This window comes from Ochotona curzoniae, unplaced genomic scaffold, assembly GCF_017591425.1.
Source record: "Ochotona curzoniae isolate NIBS_2020 unplaced genomic scaffold, NIBS_Ocur_1.0 contig_1274, whole genome shotgun sequence".
Classification (NCBI taxonomy): Eukaryota; Metazoa; Chordata; class Mammalia; order Lagomorpha; family Ochotonidae; genus Ochotona; species Ochotona curzoniae.
The window spans coordinates 25,330,929-25,347,119 of record NW_024465023.1 but is presented as its reverse complement, the minus strand read 5'-3'; the positions used below and the strand labels follow the sequence as shown (position 1 = coordinate 25,347,119).

Sequence of the window (16,191 nt, the reverse complement as noted above, 5' to 3'; positions counted from 1 at the left end):
CTCACTTTTCAACCACTGGGTTCACTGCTCTACTTTTTTTTTTTTTAATAGCACAAATGGAATTTATCCTCTCTGCAGCCCAAGTCCCCTCCCCCTCCACTGGCTTCGCTTGTGACTGAAGGGGAGTCCTATGGCTTCAGGGTGAATGCCAGCTGTACGTGTTACATTGGATGTGTTTTGGAGCAAGCCCTATTTTAAAATTCAAGGGCAATACATACACTGTTTTGAAGTTGGCAGTAACACAGTCCTTTAGAAGCTCGCTTCATTTCTTCAGACTTTCTTCACACTTTCAGAGTTGTACAGTGACCTATAATATATGTTCCTAATAACCGAAGTGTGGTCTGTTAGTTGCAGTTCGGTAATAATGAAAGCAACTCAGATTTCAGCACTACTTTACTTACAAGAAGAGGAAGTTCATTTATCTTTATATTGTCATGTGAACCTTTCTATTTATGTTCATCGTGGCTGTGGGATCCTCAGCCTTCAGGCCTTCTGAAGACACCCATTTTTGTCTCTCTGTTCTGTTCCAGCATCTCTGGCACATGATAGGTACTCCGTAAATAGTTACTGAATGAATTAATGATTTGTGTTTCTCTATTTTCAACTATCATACATTTACTTATGTGTCTTTTTCCCCGGCTAGAATGCCAAACTGTGTTCCTGAAATAGAGCTCACGTGCTAACTTATTTGAATCACTTTGCACCCCCAGCCTATCCCAGACTGTGCGTGATGCTCAGTCAGTACTGAATGAACATGGGTTGCATCAACATTTAGAGAGGCCAAGGACAGAGCAGGACAGCACAGTGAAGGATGGTGGAATGGACGGAGGTAGACCAAGACCCTCCCCCGCAAGCAGTGTTCATGAAGTAGAGTCTGCAAGTTCTTGGCCTTCCATTGGTCCGGAGCTTGCTCCCAGGTATCATTTTGGTTTTGTGAGCTTATTGTTGGCGCACATTTGAGATGGGTGTTTGGCTTAGTTTGCACGCAGTTTTATTTTTGCTTAAGTCTACAAGAAAGAGCTCTGATGACGTTGTCTGTATTCATAACCATCTCGCTCACAAACAGCACATAGATGAATCCAGCGGATCAATCCTCCTGTCTTGCTGTGGGAAGGAGGCCACTGTGCGTGGTGCAGTGTCCGCCTGAAAGCAGCGAGGCCACTCTCCACGCCTTGCTCTCTGTCTTCTCTTCTAGCACCTGCCCCCTTGCACACTCCTTGCCTCCTTGAGAGAGAGCCCAGTGACTTGATTGAGTTCTTTGCCATGTAAGAGACACACTGCTTTCCTATTCAGTCATTGGATCGTAAATATCACACAGTTTTAAATGGATAGCAACAGTTGACAAATCACTAAGACTCATTTCATAGTTAACTTTGGACAGAGCATTCAAAGTATCCTTTGAGGATTGCAAAGGTGAAAACAGTAAGCCATGTGGGAATTCTTTCTTGGCAGCTAAAAGTGTGCGTGTCATACATACAGTAGTGAAGCTGGTGACTGACTAGTTACTAACAGATTCAAAAAGCAACAACTGAAAGGTTTTTCTTAAGTTTTACCACAAGAGCTATGCATTTATTTTAGAAGAAATCTGGAATGTCAAATAGAGCATTTCCTAATATACTCACTTTAGTTTTTCTTCTCTTGTCATTTAATTTCATTTATATACAGCTGAGTATTAGATTGAAATAAGGATGCAGACTTTTATTAGGGCGTACTTAAACACACGGGGAGTGGAACATTTTGCCTTAGATGGCCTAGCATCAACATCTCACACAGGAAAAGAAATGAACATGTTTATTCTAGCATCCTACAGCAACGCTGGCTAAAATTCCCAAGACTCAGTTGCCTGGGCCAAAGATGGAAAATGTTCTGGAAGGGTGCTGGGGGGCTGTCTGCATTTTAAAAGATAAATCATGCAGGCGGGGGAGCTGGAGAAAGAGTTTTCTTTTTGTGTCCTTTTGTACAAAAAAGAGCTTGGATGGCATGAATTAGCTGTGTAACCATATAAAAAGCATCTCTGGTCTAGTTTCCTCACGGGTATGGTGTCTCTTCTGTTTGACTTACGGGATTCTTAGGAGAAATTACTAGGATGTGTGTCTTTTAAATTCTCTATACCAGGAGTTGGCAAACTTCTTTCAAAGGTCACATAGTAAATATTTTCAGCTTTGAGGACCAGATGGTCTTCTTTGTAGCTATTCAACTTTGCCATTATAGTTATGGACAAAACAGAAATGAATGGGCATGGCTGTTTTCCAATAAAACTTTATTGACAACAAAGCACATTACAACCTAGCTTTGGCTTTCTGGTCAGCATGTACTAACCCTTGCTCTATAAAAGTGAAAAGTGTTCAATATAAACTGCCGAATATTTGTTTACTGCCTCTAGTAAATGATCATTCAAGAGTCCACCAATGTGGTCATTGGCTGATCATGCGTGTAAAAAGAAAACCTAAAAGGACCAGCTATTTCTAGAGAAAAGTTGCCTTCTTCGGAAGTTTTTATTCCAGGCTTCGCCAATTTTTGTTGCATTTTAGAAAAAGCATTTAAATTCATTTCAGCCTGTGTTTTTTTTCATTCACCTTGGTAGGGTATCTAGTTTCACAGAAGCCTCAGGCCTTTTTTCCAAGAAAGTGTTTTGTTCCTCCTGAGCTGGGGGAAGGACCCCCGTAATCAAATAGTGAAGTGGGGTCCTGCCCCACATTACCTCCACTGGAGTGTAATGTGTTTGGTCAGGGTGAAGAGTTGAGAAAGGGGCCCAGTGGTTCTCTTGGTTACAGTTTCTTTCTTTCTTTTTTTTTTTTTTAAGATTTATTTATTTTCATTACAAAGTCAGATACATAGAGAGAGGAGGAGAGACAGAGAAAAATATCTTCCATCCAATGATTCACTCCCCAAGTGACCACAACGGCCAGTACTGTGCCGATCCGAAGCCAGGAGCTTTTCCAGGTCTCCCACCCTCCCAGGTGCAGAGTCCCAAGGCTTTGGGCTGTCCTTGAAAGCTTATGGCTTTCCCAGGCCACAAGCAGGGAGCTGGATGGGAAGTGGGGCTGCCGGGATTAGAACCAGTGCCCATATGGGATCCTGGTGTGTTCAAGGTGAGGACTTTAGCCGTTAGACCACGGGGCCGGGCCCTTGGTTACAGTTTCAAGGTGTGTGGTCAATGCTGATGCAAGTCTTGGAGAATCCCATTTACAAAGTGTCATTGGTATATCCTGGCATGTCCCAAATACACCACAGTCTTCAGGTTTCCATGAGACAAGAGCATTGGCATAAGGGAAGGAATCATTCCATAGAGAACCCAGAGATTGCCTCATAGAATTCAAGGCAGCAAAGGCTGCCAACCCTGAGAACCTGAGTGCACCGACCTTCCAGCTTCATGGCCGCTTCGCTAAGCCTGTAAATTACTCTCTTTAGAATATGTCTCATGGGTCCCGGATCAGAAACCACATCCATTTTACATAAAGCAGATGGACAGTGTGTTTGGTACAGAATTTAAGATGTGCTTTCTGATACTCTTTTGGAGTCTGTACCTGATTAGGATTCATTTAGAGGTTGCCTTGGGGGGAACGCTTGTGCCAGTTTGGATACTCACAGCCCACACTGGAGTGCCTGTGTTCAGTGGCCAGTTCTGACTCCCAGTCTTCCAATGCAGACCCCGGGAGAGAGCAGGAAATGACTCAGAGAGTTGGATTACTGTCACCTGTGTGATGCTTCCAGCGTGGGCTCCCAGCTCCCAGCCCTGCCTGTCGTGAGGGTACTTGGGGAGTGAACTAAGGAACAGGAGCAGTCTCACCCACTTTCTCTCTTTTTATTTTCTCTCTCTCTCCCTCCCTCCCTCCCTCCCTCCCTCTCTGATAGATAAAATTTAAGAATAAGTGAAAATCTGCCTTTGACTTTCAGACTTTAATATCTATGTATTTCAAAAGCAGAGTGGCACAGAAAAGTCAAAACAACGAGAGCTCTTCCATCCACTGATTCACATCTCAAATGCCCCCAGCAGCCAGGGCTGGGTAAAACCCCAGTCAGGTGCCCAGAATTCCATCCAGGTTTCTCATGTGGGTGGTAGGGCCCCAGGTGCCTGACCCATCATCCACTGCCTACCCAGGTCATTGGGAAGAAGGCAGATTGAAAGCAGATAGAGGGTGTTGTTGTCCCAAAGGGCACATTGATCTGCTGCGCCACTGGCCTTTTGGCTAGATTTAAGACTTCAGGTTCCCAAAAGTTGGCAGATTTTTTTTTATTCATATTTTCTAACAAGGCCACCCAAGTTCTGTGTGCCTTAGCAATTCACTTACATCGTAACCCTCTTCTGACGAGAGTGCAGCTATAGTGATGCGGTGTTGAGGCAGGGATTATCATGTCACAGGTAAATCCGTCCCTTGGGGTTTCATTCCTGACTGCTCCACTGGCAATCCAGCTTCCTGATGTGAATGGCCTTAGAAAAGCAGCCAAGAATGGCCCAGGTACCTGGGCTCCTGCCATCCACATGGGAGACCCAGCTGGAGCTCCTGGCTCCTGGGTTCAACCTGGCCCAGCTCTGGCTATTGCAGCCATCTGGGGAGTGAACCAACAGGTGGAGGATCTCTGTGTCCTCCTCCCCCTCTCTCCCTCATTCTCCCTGTATAACTCTTCATTTCAGCAAAGTCAGTTTTTTTAATGATGCACCATGATTTCTGAGCTTTGGTTATGAAACATTGTGATTTCTGTCTTAACCACCTTCTCATACTCTCTTACTCATTCACTCTGAGGGAAACCAACTTCTATATTTGGATTACCCTAAGGGGAAGTCCATATGGTAGGGAACTAAAGCTTTAGCCCAACAATTTAGATGAGTCCACGTGAGAGAATTTAGAAACTGATCCTTCTGTACTCCAGCACTTGACTGCCATATAACCCCATGAGAAACCTTGAGCCAGAGCTACCCAGCTAAGCTGTGCTTGGATTCCTGTCCCGAGGTACCTGACCCGGGGGTGATTTGTTACATAGCGATAGTCTACTAATAGGCCCTTCAGAGTGCAGTGCTTGGTGTTTTTGTCTTTTTTTTTTTTTTTCTTTTTTGAAAGGCAGATATCCCAGGGAGAGGGGGAGAAACTCTGTAGAGAGGAAGAGTTTCCATGCACTGGTTCACTTCCCAATGGCCACAATGGTCAGAGTTGAACTGATCTGATGCCATGAACCAGAAGCCTCTTGCAGGTTTCCCAGTGGGTCCAAGGGTCTAAGGACTTGAACTAGCCTCAACTGCTTTCCCAGGCCATAAGCAGGGAGCTGGGTCGGAAATGGAACAGTGAAAACACAGCCCAGCACCCACGTGGGATGCCAGGACTGTGAGCAGAGATACCACCTCGCTAGCCCCAAGTGCCTCTCTTACTGTTTTCTTTCTCAGAATCTGTTGTTTGTCCAGTACCTCTCATGTAACAGGCCATTCACACATACTTGTTGATCAGCTTGCAGTAAACATATAGTCATTTATTGCATTATAATTTTACCAGAATACCTATTTGTTTTTGATTAACCAAAAATGTTAGTTTTTTAGCCTTAAAGAACAACTCACCATGTTGACATCTCTATATGCATGGCATAGATGCAAATAGGACATTTATACCCATGAACAAATATGGACCTCGGTAAAGGCTAAGAGCCCCTGGAATAACTCAGGGTACCCCTTTCTAGTGTGCAGAAGAGAAAGGGTAGTATAAGAGACTTGCCTTAATGTCTGGAACTGGGAAGGCATTGTCTCTTCTCTGTCTTCTATTCAGAAGGTAACAGTGGACAGTAAGGCCCCCACCAAGACCCGTTCATAGAGCAGCTATTATGTCCACATCTAGCTGTGGCTGACTGCTTACAGCTGCAACCACTTCCACTGGTCAGGCTCCTGGCAGCACAGTCTCATGGCCTGTGAGAATGAGGTTAGTGCCAAGGGATAATAGCCAGCAGATGAAGGAACAAACTTGGGACACCTGCCTCTCATACTGGAGTGACCAGTTTAGCCCCAGCTCCTCCACTCCAAGACAGCATTCCTGCTAATGCACCAGGGAGGCAGCAAATGATGACCTGCTCGTGTAGGAGACTTAGAGGACATTCCGGCTCTGGCATGGACTTGGCCCAGCCCTGGCTGTTACAAGCATTTGGCAAGTGAATCAGCAGATGGATCTGTCTCCTGCTGTCTTTCAGTCATTCTGTCTTTCAAACAAAATAATAATAATAAGCTATACATGAAGGTAAGACATTCTTTCACCCATATCCCCAAGAATGTAAGAGTACAACTGGTGGCACAGACTTTAGCCCACAAAATATAAAAACTGTCCTTTGAGGTATCCCTTTTGAATATTTGCAACATTGCAAGAGCCTTTTCTTTTCCCATCTATGAAGAATGACCATTTACGCTGGACCCATAACTTTACCACCTATTACTGTCATTTTGCGGTTTTTTGAGCTTCACCATAATTTGAGAAACTGAACTGCTCCATCCTTCAACCTGTGAGTTCACTAAGGTCAAGAAAAGTAAGCAGAGGGTTAATATTAAGAGCTATAAATAGTCCAGGGATTGCTGTATTTGATACAGCAATTAAGACTAGGGCACCTGTGTCCCATATGAGACTGTCTAGGTTTGAGTTCCAGCACTGTTTCCAGTTCCAGCTTTCTCCGAATGTACATCCTGGGAAGAGAGCAAGTGATGACTCAAGAATTTGGGTCAGGGCCTGGTGGGGTAGCCTAGCTCCTGCACCTGGCTTCAGATCAGCTCAAGTCCAACCATTATGGCCACTTGGGGAGTCAACCAGCAGATGGAAGCTCTTTCTCGCTGTCTCCTTCTCTCTGTAAATCTGACTTTCCAATAAATAGTAATAATAATACATTTTTTAAAGAATTGGAGTCACTCCCACCCGCTTGGGAGATCTGCATTGAGTTCTCAGCTCTAGGCTGCAACCCTAACTTTTGTGGGCATTCAGGGAGTGAATCATCTGATACGGGAGTGTGCTCTTTCACTCCCTTTCTCTGACTCTCCAATAAAGAAAGAAATGCTGGGACCCAGTGTAATGGCTCAATGGCTAAATCCCCAAATGGCAAGCGCCAGGATCCCATAAGGACACTGGTTCATGTTCCACTTGTTCCACTTCGCATCCAACTCCCTGCTTGTGGCCTGGGGAAACAGTATAGTATGGCCCAATGCTTTAGGACCCTGTACCTCGTGAAGGAACCAGAAGAGGCTCCGGGTTTCAGAGTGGCTCAGTTCCAGCTGTTGCAGCCATTTGGGGAGTGAACCAATAGGTGGAAGATCTTTCTGTCTCTCCTTTGTAAATCTACCATTCCAATAAAAATAAATTTTTTTAAGTCAATGTTATAAGTAAATAAATGAGGCCCAGCGTGATAGCCTAGCAGCTAAAGTCCTTGCCTTGCATGCACCAGGATCCCATATGGACACCAATTCTAATCCTAGTAGCCCCACTTTCCATCCAGCTCCCTGCTTGTGGCCTGGGAAAGCAGTGGAGGATGGCCCAAACAAAGCCTTGGGACTCTGCACCTGCGTGGGAGACCCAGAAGAAGCTCCAGGCTCCCGACCTTGGATCCGACGGTTGCGGTCGTTTGGGGAGTGAATCAGCAAACAGAATTCCTCCTCTCTGTGTATCCAATTTCCCAATAAAAACAAAATAGATCAAAAATAAATAAATAGAAGGTGTCCCATATACTTTAAAGGAAATGGATGTGGCTTCTGGCTCCTGGCTCCTGGCTCTGGCTTGGCTCAGCATCAGCTGTTGTGGCCAGCTGGGGAGTAAACCACCAGATAGAGGATCTTTCTCTCCTCTGCGTAAATCAACCTTTCCAATGAAAATAAATCATCTTTTTTAAAAAAAAGGCAAACAACTGTTTTTTTTTTCCCCTTTTCCTCATGAAACTCAGTAATGAACATTGGATAATATATTGAAAAATTCCTCAAACTGATGCTTTCTGAGTTCCTAACCTCTGACCCATTTTGAATAGTATTGATTTGGTCTTCATTTTTGTCTGTCACAGAACATTGATTATATGGTAAGATGTTATTTAGAGTGGTTCCTTTTTCTCCTGACCTTGTGCGTGTGGAAAGCTAGTACTTACACCATATTCTCTTGTGGTTGTTATCCATCCAGTTGGCTTTGGTTATGTTACAAGCTTATTGTACCGTGCCATGTCAGGTTTTTGCAAATCATAATAATAGCCAGTGAGGGTGGCAGTGAGCACATTTTCTGCTGAAGTAGGAACCCCAGAACTCTAAGCCTTTGGCAGATTTGATCCTTTAAAAAAACAAACAACAAGAAACCTAGTTTCGTGTTAGAAACTGCTTGTTGTTGAAGATCAACATTTTGTTGCTACTTTTTCTTATCCAAATGCAGTATAGAAGAATTTTGAGAGTACAATTGTCCTGGCAGTTCGATGTATCCCGAACAGAGTTTAGATAGGGAAGATGTACAATACTCTTGCATACCGCAGTGATGATGCGCTTTTTTTTAAACATTAGGGTAGTTTTAAAAGATTGCAATGAAGTCATTGTAATTCATAGAACACGCTGTAATACAAGAGATACATGTAAAATACAATCTGTGTACCTGATTGCAGGTAACAGAGTTAAATGTGCCAGCAATTTCAAACACAGTTTGATATTTCCTATAATAAAATATAATGCAAAAAATTAAATATCCAATATCAATGGATTCTAAATGGTTTTGATATTTCTTTTTGTCCTTTCCCATGAAGAGTAATTTATTTCCCTTTTTAAAGTGTGGGCAGAATGATTACTAGCGCACTGTAATGTAATTGTGTTGCATTGATAAAATAAAAATTGTCCTTTATCTGTGTCCTGATAATGTTCAATTTACAGGCTGGCTTCTCCGCCACCTCTTCAGCGCTTTGAGTATTCCAGTTCTCCTCCCTTCCTGCTCGGAGAGCGCACAGAACTGTTTGAAATCCACTGGTACAATTGTCAAATCAATTATTCATTCTCTGCAATTATGCTCGCACAAAGAACATTTTGCTGGTCTGAATGATGATTAAATTAACAGCTATTCCAGCTGCCTGATAACATCTAATAGAATATTCATAAGCCCAAAATGGAATGAATTATCTCCATTAACTTCATCATGCTCACTTAATTACATGCTTGTTATTGTATTTACACCTTGTTAGATACCGCTGAAGCTGATCCAGTGGCTGGCCGGGAATTGGAAGCGGCTGTCACGGGGCAGTTGGAGCGCGTTTTGTAGGAAATGCTATTTATTTTAAATGCTCCACCTGCTGGGAGCCGAGGTTAGTCAGCAGCACTGAGATGAATTGGGAAACGGGGTGTAAAAAGAAATAATGTGCTTCTGACAGGCTCCGTGGCTTTTAAGTTGCTCTCATTCAGCCACTTCACAAAAAATTATTTTATTCCATCTCTCAGTGATGATGACATGATTGCTTTTGGGTAATCATTTACCATTCTGATTTTATTTTTTGAAGTAAATTGTCTGAAGTAATAGGTTCTTGGAATTACAGCGTGCCTTGCTTTTTTCTTAGAACTTTATTTAAGCTTGTCTTCCAGCATTTAACCCGAGTCCCCTCTTTCGTTTGATCTTCTAACTTTATTTATACAACAGTGCTTAATGATCCTGCACAATGTGGTTTTTTCCCTCCCTGCACCCCCACCACCCCCAAAAAAATTCTGTCCAGTATGGTTGACAGTACTTTCTTATAACCTCAGCAAGGGGGCTGCATGGGCAATTTTCTTCCAACATGACAAATACAAACACCCCGAACCCAGCCCTGATAGAATCACTTCATCCAGTTGAAAGGAAATCTTTGCTCTCTTTCAAGGCGACTCTGTCGCCACCAAAACATGGAAAGGGGCGAGGCCCGTGCCTTCTCTTTTTCACCATCACGTTGGCCTTCACATCCCCGGCTCACTGTCTCCTCCCGCCTCCTGCTGCCCTCTACTCTGGCCCAAACTTGCGCTGGCCTCCTCTTCCTGTCGGTGTCCACAGCACCCCCATTTGCTTCCAGTGTGAAGGGTCACCGTTCCTCAGCACCGGGCTGCAGCAAGCCTGCGTTTACTGAATATGAACCAGGCCAATGGTGGAGCGAATTATAATCGCTCTTCTAAATACTTGTCACATCAGCCTAGTAGAGCACTTGAGCTAAACCGTGGATATTTTATTCTGTTTGAAGGCTGTATTTTGGTATCAACAAAAAAGAAAAAAGAAAAGAAAGCCGACGATAATTATTTATAAGTAGAAATGGAACTGAATGGTGGACTAACAGAGATTCTTCAACCCTCAGAAATATTTTAGCATCTAAGAACATGTGATTTCCTGGGCATAAGGGGTCCTCTCGCATCGGCCCTTCCCCGAGTACACTGTGTGTGTCTGGCAGCATGCCTGGCGAATTTCGCCAGCAAATAAGAATCGCCTGGAAGATGTTTATTTCTTCTTTCATCTGAGAGATGTTTACATGCTTGTCATCTGATTGGGGGCCCTGAATATCTTTGTCTCTCAAATGCGGATGTCACTGATTGCATCCCAGTACCAGCACTGGGCACAAGCTGGGGTTCAGTGACGGGCCCACACTCCGCAGCCAGCCAGCCAGCCAGCCAGCCAGCCAGCCAGCCAGCCAGGCCAGGGCTCCCTCGGCCTCCGCAGCTCCACTGGCTCTGTGACGCGGAGCAGGCAGAGAGGTGCCGGTTGCTCGCAGCCTCCCAAGCGCGTCCTGCATTGCCGGGAGGGAGGCTATGGATTCAAAGGTTGGGGGAGCTGAGAAGTGTATGGTAGGAAGCCATGCAATTAGAAACCTGACGGAGATTATTACCTGAGTTCATAATTGACAGAATATTTAATTCAGATATAGTAAATTGACACACCTCTACACAGAGACAATTATGACTGACTGTATAACACCTGACAGAATCAATTATAACTGACTGTTGTTTGATACCTTTGCACGGAAATAAATGAAACAGACATTCAGAACCGAGACGGCTGCTGCCTGTGTGCCTAAGCCTGCCTTCATTAAAATCAAATAACCAGGAGGCGACGTTCAAATGTCTTTGCCTCATGGTTTCTAGTATTTTTCTTTAAGTCCAAAAAGGGTTTAGTGAAGAGTAAAACTGAAAAGAGATTTTTGGTGTGCTGACGTGGAACATGAAGTAGAGATAGTTCCCTTAGATGGAAGAAAGTTCCTTTTTTTTTTCCCTTTTTTTTTTTTAATAGTGCTAGCATTTTATTTTATCACTTGATTTCTAAGTAAGATATTTCCAGCAAGGTCAGCCTACAGGTGATGGTCTAATTTGCACTGTACAGAAAACATTGCAACTTGCATGATTTTGGAGCTTAAGATTCTAACCAATCGAAATCACCTTTTAAATGAGCAGTTCATTTTGTTGCCTGGTAAACTAGTTTGCGAACAAGTCATATCTAGGCCAACTTTTCCCATTGTTTTCTTGGGGGTTAGGGACGGAAGAGTTCTTACAACTGGTGTGTAACCATGAGCAGTCGGCATGTGGAAGGGACCAGAGTAGTCAGGTGCAAATGCACGTTTCTCACGTGTGCTTCCCAGGAGAAGGACTGCTGGGCTGGGTAGATGGCAGGTGATACTCAGGGCGCCAGAGTTGGCTTGGTTGATGCTCTGGCGCGGAAGGAGGGCACTGCCTTCCCTGGCACCGGGAAATTGGGCCCGTTTGGTGTTAGTGGCCATGGCCTGTGATGTCTACAGGCTGCAGGAGGATGGCCGCAGATCCTTCTACTTGGGGGCTCACTGGAAACTTCTAATTGTCCTGGGATGGCTGGCCTCCACTCCTGGAACACTCCCTCCCCGGGCCAGAGCAGGGGACAGCGTCAGGGTTGTTACTGGTCACCATAGCTGGCCTGCAGCAGTTAACCTCTGTATTTTCCCTTGAGTTTTAAAGTGGCAGGTATAGAGTCAACAGGAACAGGGTAACAGTTTAACAGGAAGCCTATGAGCAGTGGCCCAGGTGCTTGAGGGGGACAAGAGAAGCAGGAGGAAGAGTGGCCACTCCCGTCCCCCAGCCCCCACCTGCCGCAGTGCCAACTCCTCCAGTTGCTGCCTAGAAGACCTTCCATACATTATTGATTAAGTTCTCATTGGAGAAGCAAGCGGGAGCTTTTATCTGCATCTCTCATTGGCATGGGATGATGCCTTGGCTGTATTGACCAGCTGTGGGATATAGCGGCGGTCACAGTGGTCTTTTTCGAAGAGGAGCACCAAGTGACACTGGTTGTCATTCTAACTGTGCTGTGTGGCAGCGTAAATAGTCCCCTTTCTCACCGACCTGGTGGGAAAAGTCAATATCCCATCAGCGGAGGAGGTAAACACCTCAGGAGCTGTGTCCTCTCTCTTCCTCCCCTGCTCCGTGTTACTGCGGCTCTTTAAATGTGCTCTCCGCAGTCATCAGATGCATTTGTGTCATTCACATGCACGGGCTTGCAGGCTTGCGGTTCGGGCCTGCCGGGAGGCGGCCGAGGCGGCTTGGGGTCTTTGTTGTGTGTTCCCAGACTCAGATAATTAGAACTTTCAAATTGGCTTTCTGGCCGGGGAACGATGTGCCCTCCCCTCCTTTTCCCCTTTGGACATTGAAATCCTCTCCCAAACTTTGACTTATGAGTTTTGGGGTGTGTGTGTGTGTGTGTGTGTGTGTGTGTGTGTGTGTGTGTGTGTGTGTGTGTGTGTGTGTGTGTGTGTGTTTGAAAAGCAGTGCATGTAATTTAGGAAAGGTTGTGCAGAGCAAACATGAGTGGGTAGCTAAGGAACGGAACCTGGAGAGGGAGCTGTCCTTTGCCGACGCTTGGCAGGCTCCAGTGTGCTCGGCGGTTGCTTCGCTGTCACGGATTACTCTCACTTCCCGCTCCCCTCCCTGAGCCTTTCCTGTTCCGAGCGAGTGGTGTGCAGCCTGGCATCTGGGGCCCTCACCTCAGCCCAGCTGATCTCTGGGGCCTGCCTGCTTCTCTCTGGGAGGGGAGGGGAGAGCGGGCAGGGGGCTCCAGCTGCCTGGGTTGCCTGGCTACGTCCCTGATTACCTGTGGTGTGACTCTGGGCAAGCCATTTAACCTCCCAGCTTCCTCAGCCATAAAATGGGGCTTTGAAAAAAATAAACCACGTCAGCCTCTCCAAGTCCCGCTCCGGGTTCCAAGCAGCTGTCCTTTTAGCCATCCTGGGAAGACTCGGCACCCCAGCATCAGACCTGGGCCCCGACGCTCTCCCGCTCCGAAAGTGTGAAAAGCAGAAGTAGCAGGCTTGGGAGGAGAGGGAAGGCCGGCAACGACTGCTGTGTGGGCAGAGCGGGCAGCCGTGGCAGGTGCGTCGTGTAGACCCTGAATTCACACGGTGAGGACGAAAAAGGAGAACAGATTGTGGCAACAGAGAGGTACTCTCCCAGCTGCTTAGCCCTCACCTGTTTCAGCTCAGGGAATTTGCTTTGGCAGAGGAACTCACTGGAGGGACCAGGACTGGGAGGCACTAGGCGCAGTAGCTTCTCTCCTGCCACAGGCTGGCTTCGCGTGTGTTCTAGTGTGCTGTGAAAGTGCAATCTGCGAGTGAAGCTCTCCTTGGCACTGCACATGGCCATGCACCTGCAGCTCACACCAGTAGAGGATGGCCCTGTGCCCCCAGTGCACTAGTTAGCTGGCGGCTGAGACATGGTAGGCGGGCAGAGGAAGCAAAGCTTTCACAAGGGCATCTTGGGGCCCTGCGTTGGACTGGCCCCAAGGATAGACCAGAGATAAGACCTGCAGGAGCTCCGAGTCTCCCCGGCATGGTGTCAGCATTGCTTTCCTTAGTGCTTGAGGAATCCTAAGTGCACGTAAAAGAAGCTGCCCCTAGGGACTGGCATCATGGTGTTGTGAGCTAAGCCCCTGCCTGCAGTGCCAACATCCCATAGGGGCACCATTTTGTCTCCTGGCTGCTTCCCTTCCCTTCCAGCTCCCTGCTTGTGGCCAGGGAAAACAGTGGAAGATGACCCAAACAAAGCCTTGGGACCCTGCACCTGCGTGGGAGACCCAGAAGAAGCTTCTGGCTCCTGGCTTCAAATCAGCTCAGCCCTGACCATTGCAGTCATTTGGGGAGTGAACCAGCAGATGAAAGACCTTCTCTCTTTTTTTTTTTCTTTCTTTTGTAATTCCGCAATTAATTATTTAATTTTCAAATAAAAAAGTTACAAAGAACTTGTCACTGAGACGTTTTGTTTTTACTTCTTTTTAGACAAATTGCAGAAGCAATATCTTACCCACAAAGTTCGTCAGGACTACAGAAAACTCAAGAACACAGCAGAGCAGTTCTTGTCACGAAGCGGCTACTCGGAAGTGAACCTCAGGAAGCTGTTTGCCGACTGCGCCGTGAAATGCTGAGGGAGCCCACCTGGCCCCGGGCCCCATGGCTGAGACGTCCGGTGTCCTCCACACCTGCGCACCGGCTCTGCGGGCATCACCTTTCCCCGTGGCACTGCGTTTAACGTTCGGCTGCATAGGGACTGGGAGGGCAAATCATAAGAATGTTTAGGCTCTAAATGGAAATGCAACCCAGAGCGAGCGTGCACCTCCAGTCCTGGTATTTGGGCGGGGGGCTGGGGAGGTTGAGGGTTGGGGTCTGCGTTTCCGGGGTACTACTTTGCTGGCCAGCGACTGTGATGTAAGTGACCCCAGGTTTGCCCTAGTGCCTTTAGCAGAGCCGCCCAGCAAAAGTAGCTGGTCCTGGAGGCTGGCTGGAGAGCTAACATTTTGCCTTTTCACACGCCAATTAAAAGCCAGCCCCGGCTAAATCCGAATGCCTCCCCAGCGGCTCCTCTGAGCTGCACTGGCTGTCCTTTTATATAGGTAGCCAAGGGGGACGTGGAAAAGCCTTGCACTAACTAGGTTAAACAGAGCAGGCTTGCTTATTGAATTGCCCCAACGTCCCCCACACAAACCAAGCAGGTGTTTTATACTCACACATTCCTTTTTTCTCTTAAATGGAAAGTTCAGGTAAAGGTCTGTTCCACAGGAAAGCACATTGAAAATAATTTGATCTCCTAACATTTCCTTAAGAAGGCTGGCGGTTAGGCACAGGAGCACTGTGTTGCCGTCTGAGAACGTGGCAGGGTCGGGTCCTCGGCCCTGGAGCCTGCTCCGTCTCCCTCTTGTCCAGGTCATCTTTGTCAGCAGCAACGTGAATCTCAATATGACAGCCTTTCCTTTGACACATTCTTGGTAAAATCATAACTAACAAAATACATTTCTCCTTGTACAACTATGCTATGGTTTTTTTTAAAAAAAACGTCTACCTATGTTTTTGTAAGACAAAAAAATATGTTCTGCTTTTTACTTAAGAATAAAGTGTTCTCAAGGGAAACGGCTCGCAGTGACTCCTTATCAGATGCAAGGAGTTGACTGAAGGGCAGCAAGGAGTCCAGTAGACCTACAGGCCACCCCTTTCCCAAGCCGCAGCCCATTCCGTTGCAGCCCAGCACCCTCAGAACTCAGCTCAGGCTTGCATGCTGCACCCCATGTTTGCCCACCTGTGCAAAAGCAAGCACAGGAGGCGAGGCCAAGACCCAGTGGTGTCCTTCTGAAAAGCATGGCCTGTGGCCCCTGGCTCACCACACCAGGAAGGACCCCAGCAGAGGAAGCCTTGGCAGGCAGTCCAGGTACCTTGCTTTGTCTTGTCTCTTCTGACCACCCTTCTCCTCTTTTCTCTCACACTCAAGTTCACCGTAGAGATGCTTTGCCTAGGGCCATGAGAGGTAATTAACAAACCTCAAGCTCTGCAGCCACTCAAGAGTTCGAGCACCCAAATGACTTTAGGAAACTTACAGGCTCATGCGGCTTTCTGGCTCCCCAGTATCCTATTGATAAGTATTCTTATCACATAGCGGTGTACAGATGGTTCTCTCCCGTGTGCTTCTCCAGAGTCCAAGCCCCAGCATTCCCGCTTCAAAGGAAAGCACACCACCTTTGATTTGGGGGCACTGGGGTTGAAGAAAGAGACTGCTCCTGAACTTGGACATCAGGAAACTCCAGGAGTCTCAACTTCTCAAGCCAGGTAGCTTCTTCTCTCTGCCTCTAGGTTGTCATTGCTGTGAGAGCAGGGACCGTTTCTGTAGACAGCCAGCATTTCTAGGAACAGTCATCCGAAAAAGCTAAGGAGCAGTGGCTGTGCCCTTCAGGGGGAGAAAGCCCGCCCCCGGTGTCTCCACTGGCTCTGTGA

General features: G+C 46.6%; 1 protein-coding gene across 3 annotated transcripts in view; it reads left to right on the top strand.

The window, feature by feature from the left end:
- Window positions 1-14,901, top strand: part of POLA1 (DNA polymerase alpha 1, catalytic subunit) — a 288,880-nt gene extending 273,979 nt beyond the window's left edge. For all 3 annotated transcript variants that reach the window (XM_041000162.1, XM_041000145.1, XM_041000155.1), the window contains one exon: window positions 14,212-14,901. In XM_041000162.1, coding sequence (XP_040856096.1) covers window positions 14,212-14,357 — 146 coding nt within the window. In that variant the 3' untranslated portion in view covers window positions 14,358-14,901. The remainder of the gene's footprint in view (window positions 1-14,211) is intronic.
- The last annotated feature ends 1,290 nt before the right edge of the window (window positions 14,902-16,191 follow it).